This window comes from Vigna radiata, unplaced genomic scaffold, assembly GCF_000741045.1.
Source record: "Vigna radiata var. radiata cultivar VC1973A unplaced genomic scaffold, Vradiata_ver6 scaffold_154, whole genome shotgun sequence".
NCBI classification, from domain to species: domain Eukaryota; kingdom Viridiplantae; phylum Streptophyta; class Magnoliopsida; order Fabales; family Fabaceae; genus Vigna; species Vigna radiata.
The window spans coordinates 312,432-331,257 of NW_014542916.1; the positions used below are offsets into that span (position 1 = coordinate 312,432).

At 33.2% G+C, this 18,826-nt stretch overlaps 2 protein-coding genes across 2 annotated transcripts; both read right to left on the reverse strand.

The window, feature by feature from the left end:
- Nucleotides 1–4,048: 4,048 nt before the first annotated feature.
- On the reverse strand, nt 4,049–6,077 carry LOC106752518 (uncharacterized protein At3g28850). The gene has a single exon (XM_014634215.2). It carries the CDS (start codon nt 5,625–5,627, stop codon nt 4,389–4,391), a length of 1,239 nt encoding a protein of 412 aa, XP_014489701.1. The 5' UTR covers nt 5,628–6,077; the 3' UTR covers nt 4,049–4,388.
- Nucleotides 6,078–10,527: 4,450 nt separating this feature from the next.
- On the reverse strand, nt 10,528–17,687 carry LOC106752579 (cystathionine beta-lyase, chloroplastic). Its single transcript, XM_014634293.2, has 13 exons — nt 17,509–17,687; nt 17,049–17,226; nt 16,855–16,967; nt 16,414–16,484; nt 16,218–16,309; nt 15,742–15,829; nt 15,494–15,605; nt 14,540–14,636; nt 14,014–14,095; nt 13,290–13,407; nt 11,549–11,656; nt 11,371–11,473; nt 10,528–10,918 (listed from the first exon to the last, which is right to left on the reverse strand). The coding sequence occupies exons 1-13, from the start codon at nt 17,572–17,574 to the stop codon at nt 10,743–10,745; spliced, it is 1,404 nt and encodes a 467-aa protein (XP_014489779.1). The 5' UTR covers nt 17,575–17,687; the 3' UTR covers nt 10,528–10,742.
- Between the last annotated feature and the right edge of the window lie 1,139 nt (nt 17,688–18,826).

The following is an 18,826-nucleotide window of genomic DNA, read 5'->3' on the forward strand; positions in this document are numbered from 1 at the left end:
AAACTTCTTTTCTTTCCCTTCACCAGAACCTTGATTTGTCCTTTGTTCTTGGTAGTATCCTCTGACTCATACTTCTTTTTTGATTTGGAGCCTTTCTTGAAGTTTTTCTTTGATTTTCCTTCCGTTTGAAGAGTAGTTTGTTCTTGAACATGTCTCTGTTCATTTATGCAGATTGTAACTATTCACTTTCCACGGTATTAAGATCTCTAGTCACCTAAATTACAACCACCACATGATTAAGGTAAAGTTCTTAAAATTTCATCTACAACTTGTTAATCTATGATGTTATCCTTGCAAGCCCCAATGGCACTCACATGTTTTTATATTTTATCAAAATATTGTAATATAGTTTCATTTTTATTCATAGTCATAAACTTAAATTGCCTACATAATGTTTTAAGTTTTACCTTTATGTTTTTATCACCATCACCATAGGTTTTTATCAAAATCTCCCAAGCCTCTTTGGTAAAAGCAAATTTCGAGATTTTATTGAAAATTTTTATACTGACACATTGATAAATAATGAATCTTGTTTTGCTATATCTTTAGTTATGTTGAATTTCTCTTCTCTTCATAAATGAATTTTTCAATCTCAATAATAACTACTTTAGCTACATTCTAAAACGCAAAAATGATTATCATCTTAACGTGTCAATTATCAAACAATTTACCATCAAATATACGCAATCTTCCTTGTATTATTCCGAAGAATCCTACCATGCTTTCTTAACCAACCTAGGATGTCTTGCTATTTTCTTGTTCACAATAAGATAATGCCCATTTCAATCTTGAAACACACTCTTACTTTTTTACACACAACTCTTGGTCTTATTTACATAGGTATCACAAGCTTTATAACAACACTAATATACAGTACTCATGTCTCAAAGTTTGCCCAACTTTGAATTATTTGTAACTCTAATACCATTTAAAAACATATACTAACCAGAAAATAAAAGAATGAATGTCACTCATCTCATTAATATGAAAGCTACGTTATTACAATTTATATTCACCAGAAATATCAAAGCAACTATTACACATATAAAGAGAAATAACGGTAATATTTGAATTTTGCTTAATTCCTTACAATTTTTCTGTAAACTGGTTTAATAATTTTTTTTGTTCAGTGTACTTTTATATATAAGAACAAGAAATAATTCTAAGAAAATATTTTTAAACTTTAAATAATAGATTTGAAATACTAAAATCATATTTTTAATATTTAAAGCACTAAAGTTATATATTTTATTGTAAAAGCTAAAACCGAATTGATCTCAAACTTCAAGATTAAAAACATAACTAAAATTATTTTTTTTCTTTGTTTCTGTCATTAATTAACTTTAATTCACTGTATAAATTCTAAAAATCAAAGTCTTGATTAGTATACTTTTTCTTAAAATCCAAACTTTAAGGCCTATTATATACATGTATTTGGAAAATCTTGTAAATATGTGTATAAAAATTAGAATATCTCAAAACACTTTATTTTATATATATATATATATATATATATATATATATATATATATATATATATATATATTACTGACAAAAAAAGTCTAGTGATTAAGAAATTAAAATTTCTTTTAAGAAAATCATATTAAAATTATAGAAATATATTTTAAAGATCTATAACATAATGAGATTTCTATTTAGTGTACATAAATTGTATTTTTATTTTAGCTTTAACATTTTTTAAATCACAATATAAAATATATAGTAAAGAAGATCAATAGAAAAAACTAGCTAATTCTTTTTCGTCTAAGTTAAAAAAAAAACCATGTTATTGTATACACAGTTAATTTATAAATACTAAAAATGTTCAACTTTATGATTTATTTTTTTTATTACATATTTTAATACATGTATAATAAATACTAATTTAATTATCTTGTTTTTACATAATAATAATAATAAATAAAATAAAATAAAATAATAAATAATAAAATATATCTAAAAAGAAAATAAAACATAATAACAAAAATTCGAAAAGTGGCACTCATATTTCCACATTCTTCAAAATTTTATTTTACTTTTGATAATTTTTACCGACTTAAACTTATCATTTGAAAAAGAAAGTCTTAGCATTTGAGAAATTACAGCACATGCTTGCACAGTGATGAACAGTAAGAACTTCTAACCTACAAGATTTTCTAGAGATTTAGTAAATGCCAAAAAGTCCTAGAAGTTTGCAACTCTTCCACTTTCATAACGGAGAGACTATTAGAGTCACCGGGCTGTTATCACTTCATACTTATAATTGGGAATCACCTGCTCCATTGACTTTCATTCTAAAAGAAAAGATGAGTGAGATTAACAAAATTACCATGGAGTATCTAGTCAGTAAATAGTTGTCATTCACATGTTGGGACTCCCAAAGAGAGGCTGGCTTTGAATTCCTCTGCACCTCTTTGGGACCACCACTTCATGATTTCCGGGCCCAGTCCATAAGCCCAAGCCCAGTAAGAAAAGCTCATTCTTTTGTATTTTAAAAGTAAAACTTTTGAATTTAAGAAAAAACTCTTCCAAGTTCTAGAGTAATAAAAAAGTTTCACATTTTATGTATACTTCTTAAGAGGGAATTAGAATTTTCAATGGTTAACTAAATGAACAAACTTTGCTGTTATTTTCTACCAACATCTTCTTTATACATTTGCATTCATTAATTTAATTGCGTTGTTGGAAAGTTTGTTTTTTTTAAGAAAAGGGTGAGTAACAAGTTAACTTTTTTTTTTCACCAATAGGGTGAGAGTAAAGAATAACAATCCAGTAATCAACCAAAGGAATCCAAGAAGTATGACAAAGTAGAAGAAAATACATTCAGAGGAATATTTCAAAAGATGAATCCAAAAGCTTTACTTTTCATTTAACAGTTAATTTTGTATTAAATAAATTATTATACCTTATTTTTTTATTCTCTAAAATATTTTGTTTAACTTTTACCAATCCTTGTCATAGTGTGTTATTGTCTTCTCATTTCTTACTCAAATATCCTTTGACAAGAGTGATTTTTACTTCAAATTAAATATTTTTAAATTTTTTTCCTTAATCTTTTTTCTCCATTTCTAAGTAAAATTTTATGTTTTAAGAAAGTCATATGGTTTAAAATAATTTTGGATCAAAATATAATATTTTTTATTACAGTACAAGTTGTATTTGGGAAATATTTATTTATTGCAAAATTTATTATAGTATAATTTATAAACTTAAATTCTCATAAAGTTCAACTTGCCTCCTTCATAATTAGAAACATAAAGAATCTTTTCTTCTGCACACTTTTTACCAAGAGCTGGTGTTTCTCTTTTTATAACGTGACAGACTTATACTTGTGTCAGTACATTTTCTTTACTCTAGGGAAAACATACTTAACTTTTGATCATGAAATCATATGTAGGTGAATTTTCACCAACATTAGTTAATCTTAAATATGTGAACAATGTCAATCTCAGTCTCACATGTGAACATTGATTGATTTACACATCATTAGGATGATCTTGTAGAGAACTTCATGCACATGATATGTGAAAAGGACAATGTCTCATACTATTTAAGATATGCTTAAACATTGATGCTATGTAGCACTGTTATGAAAGGGTGAAGTAAAAATGTCTAGTTATAGTTTCAAATAAGATATTTCAATAAGCTAACCTAATGTGCAGTAAATTATTTTCTCAGATTCATCAAAGACAGAAGATCATAGTTCCAAACACAAACAATGCCGTGAACATGAAGATTGTACTATTGCAGCAAGATGGGGTCAGTCTTATGAAATCAACCCTGTGGTAAAATAACCTATTTTAGCTGAAACTGACAAAGCACAAACACTGAGAGACAACTCCAAAACCAGTAACCCCCACATATTGCACCTTCTGTTTCTCTCTGCTGAAAACCATGGTGCACAATTGTGGTGGTTCAAGACCTTGTAGTTTGTTCTGCCATTTTCACTGTTGAGAACAGTGACTTTCTACTTGCTAGCTTCCTTGATAATTGCATATTATGCCATAAAAAAACAAAAACAAGCTTCGCAGCTTCATAGATAAGACACTTGAAATTAGAAATTAAGCATGTCAGTTTTATTTTCTGCTGTTCAGAGGGTAATGAACACTAATAAAGCAAAAGTCTGACATAAAACAAATAACAACTGGGAGTACTGACTAAAAACAAAGGACGAAACTGAAAGGTGCATTCTTGGTGGTTGTAAATTCCACCCCAATGAATGAACAAACACAGCACCAACATGATCATCCAGGGTATGCTTGTGATCAATAATTGCTTTTCTGTGTAGAACATATGCTGAGAGAGTTCAACATCTTAAAATTGATTTTGATACAAAAATAGTCTCGGTGAATCTGGTATACCTGATTCACAGGACTAATTTCCATCAATCATGTACAGCAACCTGGGCATCTAATCAAGCCATTCTCATTGCAATCAGGACACCTTCTCAACCCTCCTTCTTGATGTTCAAACACCTTCCTGCTACCATTGCAATTGGGGCATGGCACAAACCTGGCATCCCCACAGTTGTCACAGACAAAGCCAGGCTCCTGGGTGGGGAATCCTTCCAACAGCCTTGCTAATTCTCCAGACTCATTCATATGCTTCAACTCATCAGCATTTCCCACATACTTCCCTCTGATAAAGACCTGAGGCAAGGTCACTGCCTTGCCACCAAGAGCATCCTGCAACTCCTTCCTATAGGATGAATCCATTGAGATATCCCTCTCATCAACCGCAACTCTGAAGCCCCTCAGAATCATCCTAACTGAACAACAATCCTCATAGGTCTTCCGGATCCCTCTCAAACTAGTACAATAAAGCACTATTCTGTCCTCAGTGCCAGGCAAACGGCACAAATTATTCTTACAAAATGAAAAAGAAGGAGAAAATACCAAAGGGCTAGACCCCATTGACCTGATATCTCTAGGTAAAGTGTTTCTACCAAGTTGCCTCGATGATAATGCTCTCCTGTAACTCCAAGCCACACTTGGATCCAACTTAGCAAGCAATGCTTCCTCAGATAAATGCTGCCAAAGTGGCTTCTTGGTTGATGCTGGAGAAGAAGAGTTTTCTGTTACTGTTTGTGAAGTTTTCAGTGACTCAAAGGAATCAAGCAGTTTCTTCCTTGCAGACCCATCGAATGCTGTGTACCTGCATGAACTTGGCTTGTCTAAAGTAGAAATGTTAGGAGGCTTCACAATTCCTTCTTGTGGCTCCTCTTCTTCTTCATCCAAGCCATCCATGAGTTCCCAAGTGTTGATGACCGAGTCTGGGGAGAGTGAGTGTTCTATCTCAGTTTGGTTTGAGGTTTTGGTGAGGTGGGGTTGGTTTTTTGGGGTCAAGTTGGGGTCTTTTTGGTCAATGAGAAGAAGGGAGCCATAGGTGGTGGAGGTGAGGGAGACAAGGTGGTGTGTGTCGCCCTTTTTGATGGGAGGGTGATGGACAAGAGGCATTGGGAGAGAAAGGGCTCTTCTTCTAACCGGGGGTGAAGAATTGTTGGAGTTAAAGTGTGAAGCAGAAGAGGAAGAGAAAGAAGAAGAAGCAAGAGAAGCAGAAGGAGAGGGATCCTGATCTGGATAACTGTTGGCCACTATGGTGATGGTTCTTGAGGCTGAGCAACCCATGATTTCACAACGAACAAGGAGATGTGCTTTCCTTGCCTTTGCTTAATTGGTTTGCTTCCTCTCTCAAAAAGACACTTTCTATTTTTTCCTTCCCTCCTCACTCCAAACTTTTTGGCTTTGTAAAAGTCTTCTTTGGAAGACCTTTGTGAAATAATGATTGTCCTATAGTAGAGATAGAGAGATAGAGAGAGAGAGAGAGAGTTTTGGAGGCTTAGATTAGATGCAAAGGAAGTACATAAGGGAGGTATACTGTGGTGAGAGGTGGTAGAACGGTGCTTTCAAGTGGGTTGGAGGGGGGAAGTTGACGAGCATCAATGCTGTGTACAATTGGGAGCATCACATAGCAGTTAGGACCATTGTTTTTAAATTACTGATAAAGAATTGGTGAGGGACCATTTGTTTTAAGGGCATAACAAAGTGGTAAAAAAAGGGACACTGATCATTGGAAGATTCCTGTGTAATTTTGTAGGGTATACATTTTCGTATCAAAGTACTAAAGTTAAACTCTTTTTAGTATTGTAATCTATTTTCACATGTAAAAACAGAGTATTTGACTTTCCAGAACATGGTTAAATTGGATCTCCCAACCTCCCTCCCAGCTCCTGTTTTTCAAATGTAACATTAAATCTAGCAACATCTTTTTGTTCAGTTTGAAAGTTTTAATAATGTGCATCGTTATTAGCAACTACCCAGCATTTAAATTCCTTTGAATTGTTGCCAGAAAAAAAGAGGAAAAAGCGAAACCGACAAATGAATGGAACTTGAATCATTGGATTTTAGTAAAGATTGGTTTCGCCTAGTTAATAATTAAAAAAAAAAACACTGGTTCTTGCTAAAGTTGTATGTTTCTTAGGAGGAAATAGACAAATATAATAAATAACCAGTGATGTAGTCTAAAAGAAAGAAAAACTACATTACTGTTAAGTGTAATCACAAATCTCTTGTACCTTTTGATATTGGGTATACTTCGCTTGTTTCAACATATGAATACAGTAAAATCATGCTCAGGTCCCATGTGAAGTGCTAACATTTTTCTTAATTTAATGCATGAAGGAGTCACTATCAAGTGAAGAGAATCATAAAATATTCACCGGTGCTTAAATAAACAAGCTGTATATTATATTCATTAGCAGTGATTTTCATAGGTAGAGAAAATTGATTTGGTTGGACACATCTAACTTCTGCTTCTGAAAACAAAGAAAAAAAAAATCAAATTATAGAACTGATGATAGTGCTGGCAGTTAGAAGCTTCACCTTCAAAACCAATACAAGCAACCCAAAGGTTGGGCCATTTAAAAGCTTAGGACCAAGGATTTCATAATCAGTCTTTTCCTTTTCAACTTGAAGTTAATTTTTAATGAATTTCAAGTTTTAAAACCAGGGATGCTCAATCTTGTTTACTTTTTATATATGATAGGAAGGTTGGTCATGTTTGATGACATTGCTAAAGTGGAATATGGACTAAAATAAATGAATGAGGAGGGGATCATACATCTTTTATATGGATATATGAAAATGCATCACCAAAAAGAGAAAGAAGGGAGATGAAACAATGATGTTGATTTCTTCGGTAGCTATAAGGGGGAGAAAATAGTTGAATGGTGATTAATACACAATCAGAAGATGCATGTCACTTATTTTCTGATACAAAAAAGGTGTGAAGGCAATAATGAGAAAAAAAGAAGAAATATTTTCTACTTATTTTCATTTTCCTGGGAAGGTTTACCTTGTTGAGTGGTGGCAGCTATTAATGTGTCAAAGAATAGCTAAATTCGATGATAGATAAATGAGATAAAGGGATAAGATGTAACTGAGCCAGATGTCATAAATAGTCATAACTACCAGTCAAAGTCCTTCTGCTTACACTTCTCATCCAATTAATAGTGAATGATAATAGTATTCATTAGCATGTAGGTTCCTTATTATAATCATCAACCATTAACATCATCAATCACATGCCTTGTTAAAGGATTATTGGCTAGTTAATATCTAAATTGATGTTGTTATAAGTATTAACTGATAAAAAATAGTTAGTTAAAATATATGTTGCTACCCTTTTTCTAGACAGATCTAAAACGCTTGTTAGCCATAGATATTGTGTCACAAAGTGTAGAGGTACACCTTGTGAAAAATGAAAGTTAAATTGTGATAGAACATACATCAGTGTTTAAAGTAACAGGAAATCCTTTGCACAAAGCAAATGCTTTTAGGCTAATGACAAAGTTGGTACCTGGCGTGGTAAGAAATGACAGAAGCAAACTGAAAAAATTTGAAGGAAATTGGCATTATTTCAACCTCAAAATAGATTGAAACAGACATTTCATAATTAAGGACCACATGGTAGCCAACCGGGGCAGGTGACACCGAGACCACAGGCCACAACTTCATTGTTCCCATGCGGCTCTTAGTTGCTAAAGTAGCTGTCTCATCTACTTTGTTGCTTTACTCAACCCTTTTCAAATTTCGAAAGAAAGGTTCTAAAGTTACTACCTTCTTTGTATGGTCTAGAAAATGTTCAGCATGTGTTATTTGCCTGGTTATGTTAGTTGTCATCTGTAGTAGCTTTCAGATCACTAGTAAACTTGGAAAACAAAAGGGGGGACAGAGAAAATGTCTTTAGACTAGTATCTATCTCTCCATTGTATTTCATCTCATAGACATTAATACAAACCTTGCTGAAATTGAAGATTGATTTTTCTGGTACACTAGCAGAACTTCTGTAAGCTAAAATAAAGTAGTGCTATTCTGCAAAGATAAATTGCTGGTACTCATGAGCTATTTTGGGAAATTAGCAAACCTCAATAGCATTCCTATTACATAGTAACACAACTAAATCCGTTAGGCATTCAGGATATGTCATGACATTGATGAACCTGAGCAGACATGGCAGAGTTCTTTCATAGATTCCAAACAATCTGGTAAAATTAATAACTTTGACAGAGCATGAGTTTTCAATGAGCCAATCTGGTAGAGCTATTAATTTTTACAGCCCTTAAATTGATGTTTGGACGACTACTCAAGATTGTCAAGGTATTCTGCTAAGAGTTAAATTTGGTACAGTTCTTGACATGCAGTCTTTGAATTGAAAAGGGATCTTAATTGGTGCATGCTGTCAGACTGAAGGACCAGATTATTACAATACACAGTAACAGAATATTGAAATGAATTTCCTACTCCTCCATACACATTTTAGAAGAGTTTAGCTTGATGACAAAATGTGAGTGCATAATTTACTGACATTTCTAATCCTCCAATCTTCACAATCAATACAGAAGTAAGTAATTTTATCTCGCATTCCATTTGAATATGGAAAAGGGTAGTAATATTTTGAAATCCTCAAATACATTGCACCCCTTTTACTTTTTTACCTTTTGTCCTTAGTTTTTTCTGCTTTATTGCAGTTTTCTTTATGATACAGCAAAATTGCATATAGTCTTAGAGATTATACTCCATTTGTACAGTGTAAAAAAACTGACTACTGCGTCCTATCTATCCTTTCCCTTCTTGACATATTAGGAGATTTGGCAGCCATTGTAGGAGAAAATAAATAAAATTCTTTGAAATAATTAGTTACCTTCAAGTTTGGTCCTGTTGTGCTGTATTTAATATTATCTAGGGTATACAAACATGGCCTAACTAATGAAATGTGTATCAAATTACCAACAACAAAAGTCAGGAGAATGAACCACTTTATACATTTTGGTGACAAGCACATCACATGGTAAAGTGGGTTGAACCACACCAAAGAAACAGAAAGAGCAATGACAAAGGCTCAAGCTGCTTTCGATTTCATGTGGGCTTATATGCCTGAAAAGTTGAACCTCCTTTTCCTCCCCAAATTTTCAAAATACCTTTACCACATTCATTAGTTTCAATATCAGAAAAATTACAATTGCTTCTTGCACGTCTCATCAGTACTCTTGACTTTCTACGTCACAATGTTTGAGGATTTGTTCTGCTTTCTAAATAACAAGTACAAAGCCAATCAAAGAAGAGATTATTATTATTAATTATTATTATTATTGAACAACATCCAGCTTATAACATTTTTCTTCATTTTCTTCATGCAGTGTTAACTTTCTTTCTCTTCTCCATTTTTTCTCATTGTTTGAAACAGAGTTGTGCTCTTATCCTCCTAGACAGAGCCAAACAACCTCACGGCGGAGCAAACATCAGAAATACATAAATAAAAGATTAAACGAAAACAACGGTGAAATCTACACCTAAAAGAAAAGCAAATAAGAAGGTGGAATAATAGGGTTATTGCATAACAGACCACGAATACGTGACTCGGTATAATTCAAGTGTTGATAATAGGGTTATTTAATAACGAATTTGAAAAAAAAAATATACAAAGAATTATTTTTTTTTTAATTTAATTTGAAACAAAGTAAATTGTTTTTAATATTTTCTTGTCATTTTTTTAAACCTTTCTTAGATTACAAATTTATTTTAGTAACAAATTTGTAATTACAAGTGAAATCATACATAAAAAGATTGCTATAAAACAATGTTATGTTTCTGATTTTATTACAAACTCAATTCAGTTTTCTAATTTTTTGATTTAGTTAAATTTATTATTTTTATTATTTTTTAGTTCAATTTTCTCTTCTTCTTCCAAAACCCTAAGACACCAAAGGCTCTCCATTCTTCCATCTCACGTAAGAACAGCCACTGCAACATGGCCGAGGTCATCGGCAATCTCCATTCTTCCAAACCCTAAGACACCTTATCTCCCCAAATCGAGAAACTTTTCTCACTGCACATAAGCCAAATGTGAAATGGCTTTTGGGTATTGTTCTGGTTGGTTATTTTTCGTGGATGCAGTGGAGCTGGAGAAAAGTAATGATGAGGAAGGGGGAAACAGTGATGTAGAGAAGATGAAATTAGACTGGTGTGGTGCTGTTAAAATGAAATTAGACTTTCACTAATCTTTGAAGACCCCTTACCAGTGGTGGCGAGGACAGCAATTACAGAAAATGTTTGATTTAGTTTACATGCATATAAAGAAGAAACATTTAAAGTTTCCACCCTCAAGCATCCAAAGACAGGATAACAATCCTCCCAAATCTTCAACATACTTACTAAAGAAAAAGAGAAAAAAAAAAAAAAAAATTAAAGAGGCCCTGTTCTTAGTGCATTGTCTAGATCAGAAATGAGATCATTCACATCCTCAATCCCCACAGATATACGTACAAGATCTTCAGTCAAGCCTCTGGCCTCACGAACTGCAGAAGGTATGCTTGCATGTGACATAAAGCACGGCATGCTGATAAGGGACTTAACACTCCCTGCCAACAACAAAAATAACAAGCCCAATCAACCTCTCTCCATGCGCAAGCACACATCAAAATTCTTTATTGCTATCTCATTTAACATCTTACAGTTATTTCTGGAACTAAATGAATACAGTTTAAATCAGTAAATGAACACAAACTGTTGTTGCTGCATCATGGAGATTTCCATCTGGTAAAGTACATCTAATGATGTCTAATCTAAACAATATTATTGGTTTTTGATTAACAATGCCACTTTAGGTCTGTCTTTTGATTTCCACTTTTGAGTAACATACTTCATAGTCACTAATGCCTAGCTAGTATTCATATACAATATTGAACTAAAAGGCCCGTTGAGAGAACTGTTGAACTTCATACGAACTGATTTTTCATTAAAGAACTGGTATCCTGAAGAACCTACCAGATATAGTTGTCATTTTAGTATTACCAATTGAAAACTCACTTACCAAAGCTGACGGTTATGCTGAAGAATTTGGTAGTTTCAACAATATGCCTTGAAAGTGCCAGTGAACCAGTCAAGAAGCTAAGCACAGATCCTGCACCCTTTGCCTGCAATGAAAATATATAATAAATTGCGGCCACAAAGGAGCAACAATCTTAATTTTAAATTATACCATACCACACCTGAGAATAATGTAAATCACGACCGGGATGATCAGGCAAGCCAGCATAATTCACTTTCTTCACTCGAGGATGGGAGGCAAGGAACTCAGCAATCTTTTGTGCATTATCCTACACAAGATTTCTATTCAAAATTGACATCCATAAACACGCATATATGATCACCATAAAAGACTGATAAGCCAATTGAATCTGGGACCCAAAATGAAATATCTTATTCTGCACAAATTGAGACCATTACAATTTAACAACCAGTCTCCAAAAACAAATTAACATTCTGGAGCAGAAGAATTAATTTCCTAAGATCTACAGTTTTAAGGCAGATTAGAATCCAATTCTGAACTCTAAATCCGAGAAACTATGATAATTTAACAGATAAGTGAGAAAAGTATGGGAATCATTAGACTGTTGATCAAAATTATGATTAGTTTCATGCACGTCTCATTATAACACCATTCAAGCATGTAATTATATTGTAAGGATAAACAAAGTTTGACTGACTATATGAAATTTTTAAAAGACCTAATTAATTAGCTTCGAAATCATAAGTAAAAGTCAATCAAAGATTTTAGAAATATGTTAAGGAATAAGAATACGTGAATAATGTGCAGCAGAACCCCAAATCACCAAGCACGCAAGCAATTACTGAAAAATCTTTAAATATTCAAGCAAATGACTACTGAGTTGGAAAGAGAGGGATCTATCCATCCACAAAACTGATTCCAAAAAAATAAGGGAATATCAGAATGAGAAATAGACTGAGAAAGCAATTTTCATTTTGAGAAAAACAAAAGGGTAAACTTCCCAACTGATAAAATTCACAAGGATACAACTATTCAATGCCTACTACAATATCCTTATACCACTTGGTGAAGTGGACTACATGGATCATACAACACCATTCGCTCAGTTAAAATTCAAATTACCAAGGATATCATTAACCATTAGATCCGTTTCAATAAATTCCTCCATTGTCCTTTTTAGTTCCCCTCTATCTCTTTTCATAGGACCCAAAACCATGTGAACTTCTGATAGACCTTGGAGGGTCTATGAAAGGAGAAGGAAGAATATTCCTGATAATTAGTAGTGTAAGCCTAACTGTATTAAACAGTTAGAAAGGGCGGGAAGCGTGGTTGAACATTGTATAAATACCAGAATTGTGAGTCGGGGGAGGGTGTGGATGTTTGTACATTGTTACAACAGGTTCTGACCTGTGGAAGAGGGTTATGCCTCTGTAGAGTGTAAACACATACCATTCTTTCTGTTAATAATACACAGATTTCCATTTCCCATTATACCCTCATATCTCAAATACCCATTTCCCATTATACCCTTATATCTCAAATACCCTATATCCTAACAACTTCCCTCCTCATTTGTGCTTCCAGTGGCCTTCATTGTACATACCTTAACCATTTCTTTATCTTTTTTCTCAATAGGTGTCACACCAACATCTACTTGTGTACCATCAAATCAAACTTTGATGAAACCCTGATTAAAATAATCCTCATTCTGTGTCACTGTCAATCAGAGATCTTTTTATGTATCATCATCATTTTTAGCAACTTATCACAAAGATTGAACTTATGGTACTTGGAAAGATTCATGTGTATTTTACTCAGAATATATTTCAGCCAGTTGTATTCTTGTTCACTGGACTAATCATTAAAATATATATTTAACTATTAATAATGACAACCAATACATGCCCTAATATTATTATACAAATAGTAGAAAGTTGCACCTGTTGCTTTTCTACTCTCAGGGCCATTGTCTTGATTCCTCGCATACAAAGCCAACAGTCAAATGGGGCTAAGCCTGAACCCTCCGCATTCTGCAAGAAATACAATTCCTTTCCCAACCTTAAGATTGACAAAAGTAGATAACCATCAGGGAGGAGATGTAAAGTGAATGCCAAGTACATCCAGAGTAATTTAAAAGAATAATAATAAAAATGAAAACTTCATTACAAGAATAATTGCAAGTAGCTTATGAAAGATCAAAAGTCTATGATTAAACTTTTGCTTAATGAAGCTTGTAAAAAAAACAAAAAGGGATCGAAAAAAATAGCTGACAAGGGTATCGTTACCAATTTTGAAGGAGCTTAAGCACTCAGAACTTAACAAAGCAAAGGGATTAACTCCTTCTTCCCTTGGTTTTTCTCATTTAAAACCAAGCTCGTGGAACTTTTCACTACATACCTTAAAAAAATTATTTACTCAAGCATTTCAAATATGCATCAAATCAAATTCATCTTGTAGAAAAGCTTGCCAATATTTACTGAACCATTTAACATATTAACAGACAAAAGCATTTCCTCAAAATACAAATAAAAAGATGCTATTCAATTAAATTTAAACCACAGCATTAGTGAAAATGAAATATAGACTGACAAGTTTAAATGACAAAAACAATAAATTAATATCTTTAATATCTGAAAAATTGAGAAACATTAAAAGAGCAATTACTTTTCACCCTTCACAGCAAGCACACCAGCCATAATGTCACTATGTCCACCAATAAATTTTGTAGCTGAGTGCATGACAATATCTGCAGCGCAAAAGTACCAATCTGAGTATACTTTGGGCAGAACTAGCCTTGTTGAGATTATCTTTATATGTTCCTTTATGCATTAAAATATAAAAGAGTGAAAAATGGACTTTGCATTATATCATACTCTTCACAAATATTTCTATTTAAAATGACAATAGAGTAAACATTACAGTTAATATATAGTGCTAAGCAACCAACAAAATGGATATGTAATTTTGTCATTTGTATATTTGGGTATGAAACACAAATACCGAAAAACCAGTACAAATAATGAAGTACATTGCATATTTTTCACTCTTAGTCTTTGAGGAATTGGAAATGGTTTTCAATATTTCACTCCTCACATTCCACCTTCAATTTTCTTCTGCCTGTGTTAGCAAGCATGTTTTAAAGAAGCGAGTAGATATATTTATACTCATTAGCTTATATAGTAGCTAATACCTGCTCCAAGTTCTAATGGTCGTGACAATACAGGTGACATGATACTATTGTCCACTAACACAAGAGCACCATGAGAATGAGCCATCTCTGCTATTTTCTGGACATGAATTAAGAAAGGAGAAAGAAAAAGAAATTTCATATTATTGAGAGTAAAACCATTTAATGTTTCAGATCAGAAGTTCATATCATACATACAAGAAGAGGACTTAAATTTTAAAATATGTTTGATATCAGATACTACAAATAATTAAATAACAAAGTACTGAAGCTAATAGTAATTCAGGGATAAAAAATGTCCTATAAACTATGAAGGACAAATGTCTAAACTTTACTGAAATTGTAAGTTATTTTCAACATAGAAAACATGATTTATAATTAAAAAGTAAAATATACAGCCATACCAATTACAGTAAGAAAACTACTATTGGCAGGTCTGCAAGTTTCAACATTGCAGCGACCTCTTATCTAGGTAGGAAAAACTGATGGAGAATACACTTATTGCTGGCAGTCATAATTAGATATACAGCCTGATAGATATTAAAGTCAGGGTATTAGTTATGGATTATTATTATTTATAATTGTAACACTGTAAACATAAGGGAACAAATTATCATGTTTGCTGACGTCACTATATATATATATATATATATATATATATATATATATATATATATATATATATATATATATATATATATATCCCTTTTTATCATATTTTTGGAAAAGGGAGAGTAAGAAGAATCAGAGTGAAATGCCTTATTAAAAGACATCAATTCCACAGCATGTCCTGAATACCTAGAAATAATATTCCTTGGAAGTTGACATTTCAAATTACAGAAACTTCCTCATAGTTTCTTAGGTGTAACACTTAGTGAGATAAAGAAGACGACAACATCAACCACCATAGAAAAACTTAATCAATACCAGTCAGAACTACAAAATATGACACCTTACTCGAATATCAGAAATTTGTAGCCGAGGATTGGTTGGACTCTCAAGCCACACAAGCTTAGTCCTGGGTCCAATGGCAGATGCAACCTCATTCAGATCACTTGTATTTATCCGTCTGCAAAAACAAGAATTAACCTCACATCATTAAAAAATTTGTACTCCATGGAACCAACAAAGTTGGTTGATATTTTATATAATTAATTACCCAATCGACAGTAAATAACAAAGCATAACCAACAAATCAGACTAACTTCACCACAACTCCAGTCCTTGGAACTACTTGAGACAGCAACCTATCTGAGCCCCCATATACATCATCTCCAGCAACAATTTCCTCACCTATATGTACATTGCCAGGAGTAAATAACAATTAACTGTCATGTCTTTTTAAAACACGAAAATCTGTTTGCAACCCCACAGTTCAGGAGGAAGTTTTCTATGTAGTCTGTTCTGGTTTTGTTATGTATCTGACACAGGACCAATTGACGAAAAAATGTAAGAGTGATAAGAACAAACTGACAGAGGCCCCACAATAAAAAAAAAAAATGTAACACTATATCACATTGTGCACCTCTTTGATTTTTTTTAGTAAACTTATAATTAAATCACATCTATAATAAAAATAACCTTAGACTCTGTAGCTTCTCGGTAAGTAAACTAAGCTAAACTAAAATAACTAACAATGAAGATGGATCAGATTTTATCACACTGAAGAAAGAAAATGCACCAGTTCCAACGAGATGAACAACAGCAGTCAAAGCAGCCATTCCGCTGGTGAAGCACAAGGCTCTATCTGCTTTATCAAGTTTTGCCAGTAAACTAAGAACATAAAACATGCAAATTAAAAGAGGATGGACAAAGAAACATAATATGAAACATCATAGTTGCAACCCAAAACGAAACCAATCACATCTTTATCAAACCTTTCTAAAGCATCCCGAGTAGGATTTCCACTTCTAGTATAGTCATAGGGACCGTTTTCTATTGCAGAAGGCTGCATAAAGAAGAGTATAAGACACAAAATAAGCTGACGCATGACAGCTAGAGTTAGTTGTGAGAGTTAGCTAATTCTGTTAATAAAAGTTGGATATAAATGGCAAATGGATTGCCATTGGACAGTTAGTTTTTTCATAATCCAGTTTTGTAATTCTTGATCAGTATTCAATATACTTCACGGAACTTTTCTTCTCTTGGGTTCCGTGTTTCTGATTTTAGTTCTTCCAGTAGAATAGATTCCTAGAACTAGCAATTATCACATCATAGAGATGTTAAAAGAAAGACATTTAATAGGGAAGCTTAACATACTAAATACTCACGGGAGCATCATGCATTGATCAAAGATACAAAGCTATACAAAGCTTCACCTGCTTGAAAGTAGCAGTTTGGTAAAGTGGGGGGCTAATTGCTCCAAAAGGATCAAACTTGTTCTCAAAATTCATCACTATCGTAGAGATACTAGGCTCCCCTAAATCCTCTTCTGCAAACAGAAATAATTAGCATTTATACGCTAACATATGAACCCTATATATGGATTGAGCTCAGGACATACAGAACATACCACTTAAGCTCACGACAGCATCGTCCACAAAAGATGATGATGACGACTCCACCTCCATCTCTCTGTTATCAACCAAGCAACTCAGCTTGAACCCCTCAGTAGACAACACTCTCTTGGTACTGAAATTTTCTGACTTGTTAAACCCCAAACACTCCCACCTGGTTGTAGCAGTCGAGCTCTGAAACACACCATGCCAAGGAGAGAATACGAACCATTATACAAACGAAACTGGATCGTCATCATTGAGTGAAAAATATGATTTTGAAACATGCTTTGAGCTCTTCAAAGAAAATGGGTCATCATGGGGGAAGTCCACAATTATCATATCTACAAGACTTCAATTTTTTGTCTGCCATTTTTGCATTTTGCCCCAAAAATGAAAAGTGTATTTTCTTGCACTCTCTCTCAAATAAAATAAAATTAAAAAAAAAAAAAAAAAACGTAAGGGAATTTTTTTTACCTGAGCATAACGATCAATGACGAGTGACTGAAGGAAGGGCTTCAGAGAAATTGCAGAAGAAAGCATTATTGAAGTTGATATGTTTGGAACTGTACTATGATGTTGTCTGCGCTTGTGTTAGCGTTGGATTGTTCGATTTCGATGTCTATGCATTTGGTCGACATTTCGGTGTGTGGGGGACTTTATAAGAATTTCATTTGGTGAAAATTTGGTTCATAATTCCCAATTTTGTTTTGTGCAAATAATGTACTAATTTTAGAAAATTTTAATTTTTAAATTAAAATTAGATAAAAAAAAATTGGCTGTTTTAATTTCGCTCTTCTTTTCTCTGCTGAGGAGAGAATAAAATGTGACAGTGGAAGAATGGTTTTTGCCATTGATGAACTTTGCACCTCGTCTATTTCATCCTGCACTCTCAAATATACATATTTATACTTCATTTATTAAAGTTAAAACAGAATTAATGATGATTTAACGATGTCTTAACCATCAATCATCCTTCTAACCACCAACTTTTTTCTTATTGTATAAATCACCCCTCTTTCCCTCTTGCAGTTTTCACTTGTATCACAGTAGCATTTTTTCAATGTTTGATTGTTTTCTAGGTTGAGAGTTGAGAGGTTAGAGAGTGTAGTGGTTATGTTGTGTGTTGGTTGTGTTGTGGATATTGGACGAGAAAGAAGGTGGTCATAAAAAGTTCTTCAAGAGGTTAATTTAATATTTAAATACCATAACCGCACTTCGAACTGTGGTTAAGTGGTAGTGCACTTCCAACTGCGGTTTCATTGTGCATCTTAAAAATCATAATCGCACTTCAAACTATGGTTAAGTGGTGGCATACTTCCAACTGTGGTTTCATTGTGCATCTTAAAAACCATAACCGCACTTCGAAGTGTGGTTCAGTGGTGGCGCACTTCGAACTGTCATTTTACTGTGTATACTTTATTTTTACACACTTCAACCGCATTTTGAACTATGGTTTATGAGTGTTTCATTTTCGTTTATTGTGCATAGTTTTTTTTAACCCTCCCTATGTATTTGACATGTTTGCTTATGATTAATGAATGTTTTCTGCAGAGATTATTTTAATCTCCCTATTTTGTACTAAATCCTGATGTTCTGTGCATAATTCTCCTTTTTGTTGTCCCTTGTTGTCCCTTGCTGCCAGTGTTATTGTGATAGAATGAATGGTTGTGGTGCAGAAATCTTTTAGGTTCTGTTTCTTATAGATTTGGATTTGCATTCATAATAAACTTTATCTAAGCCTCTCTAAACTGAGAGTGATATTTAAGGAGTATATGTTGATACTAAGAGTGAT

Excerpts from the sequence above, each read along its gene's own strand:
- LOC106752518 (XM_014634215.2), bottom strand. The coding sequence starts at position 5,627 with ATGGGTTGCTCAGCCTCAAGAACCATCACCATAGTGGCCAACAGTTAT.
- LOC106752579 (XM_014634293.2), bottom strand. The coding sequence starts at position 17,574 with ATGCTTTCTTCTGCAATTTCTCTGAAGCCCTTCCTTCAGTCACTCGTC. Across the intron at positions 14,637-15,493 it reads TACAAATTTCTGATATTCGA|AAAATAGCAGAGATGGCTCA; the intron begins GTAAGGTGTCAT and ends ATTCATGTCCAG. Across the intron at positions 13,408-14,013 it reads CTTGCTGTGAAGGGTGAAAA|GTTGGGAAAGGAATTGTATT; the intron begins GTAATTGCTCTT and ends GTCAATCTTAAG.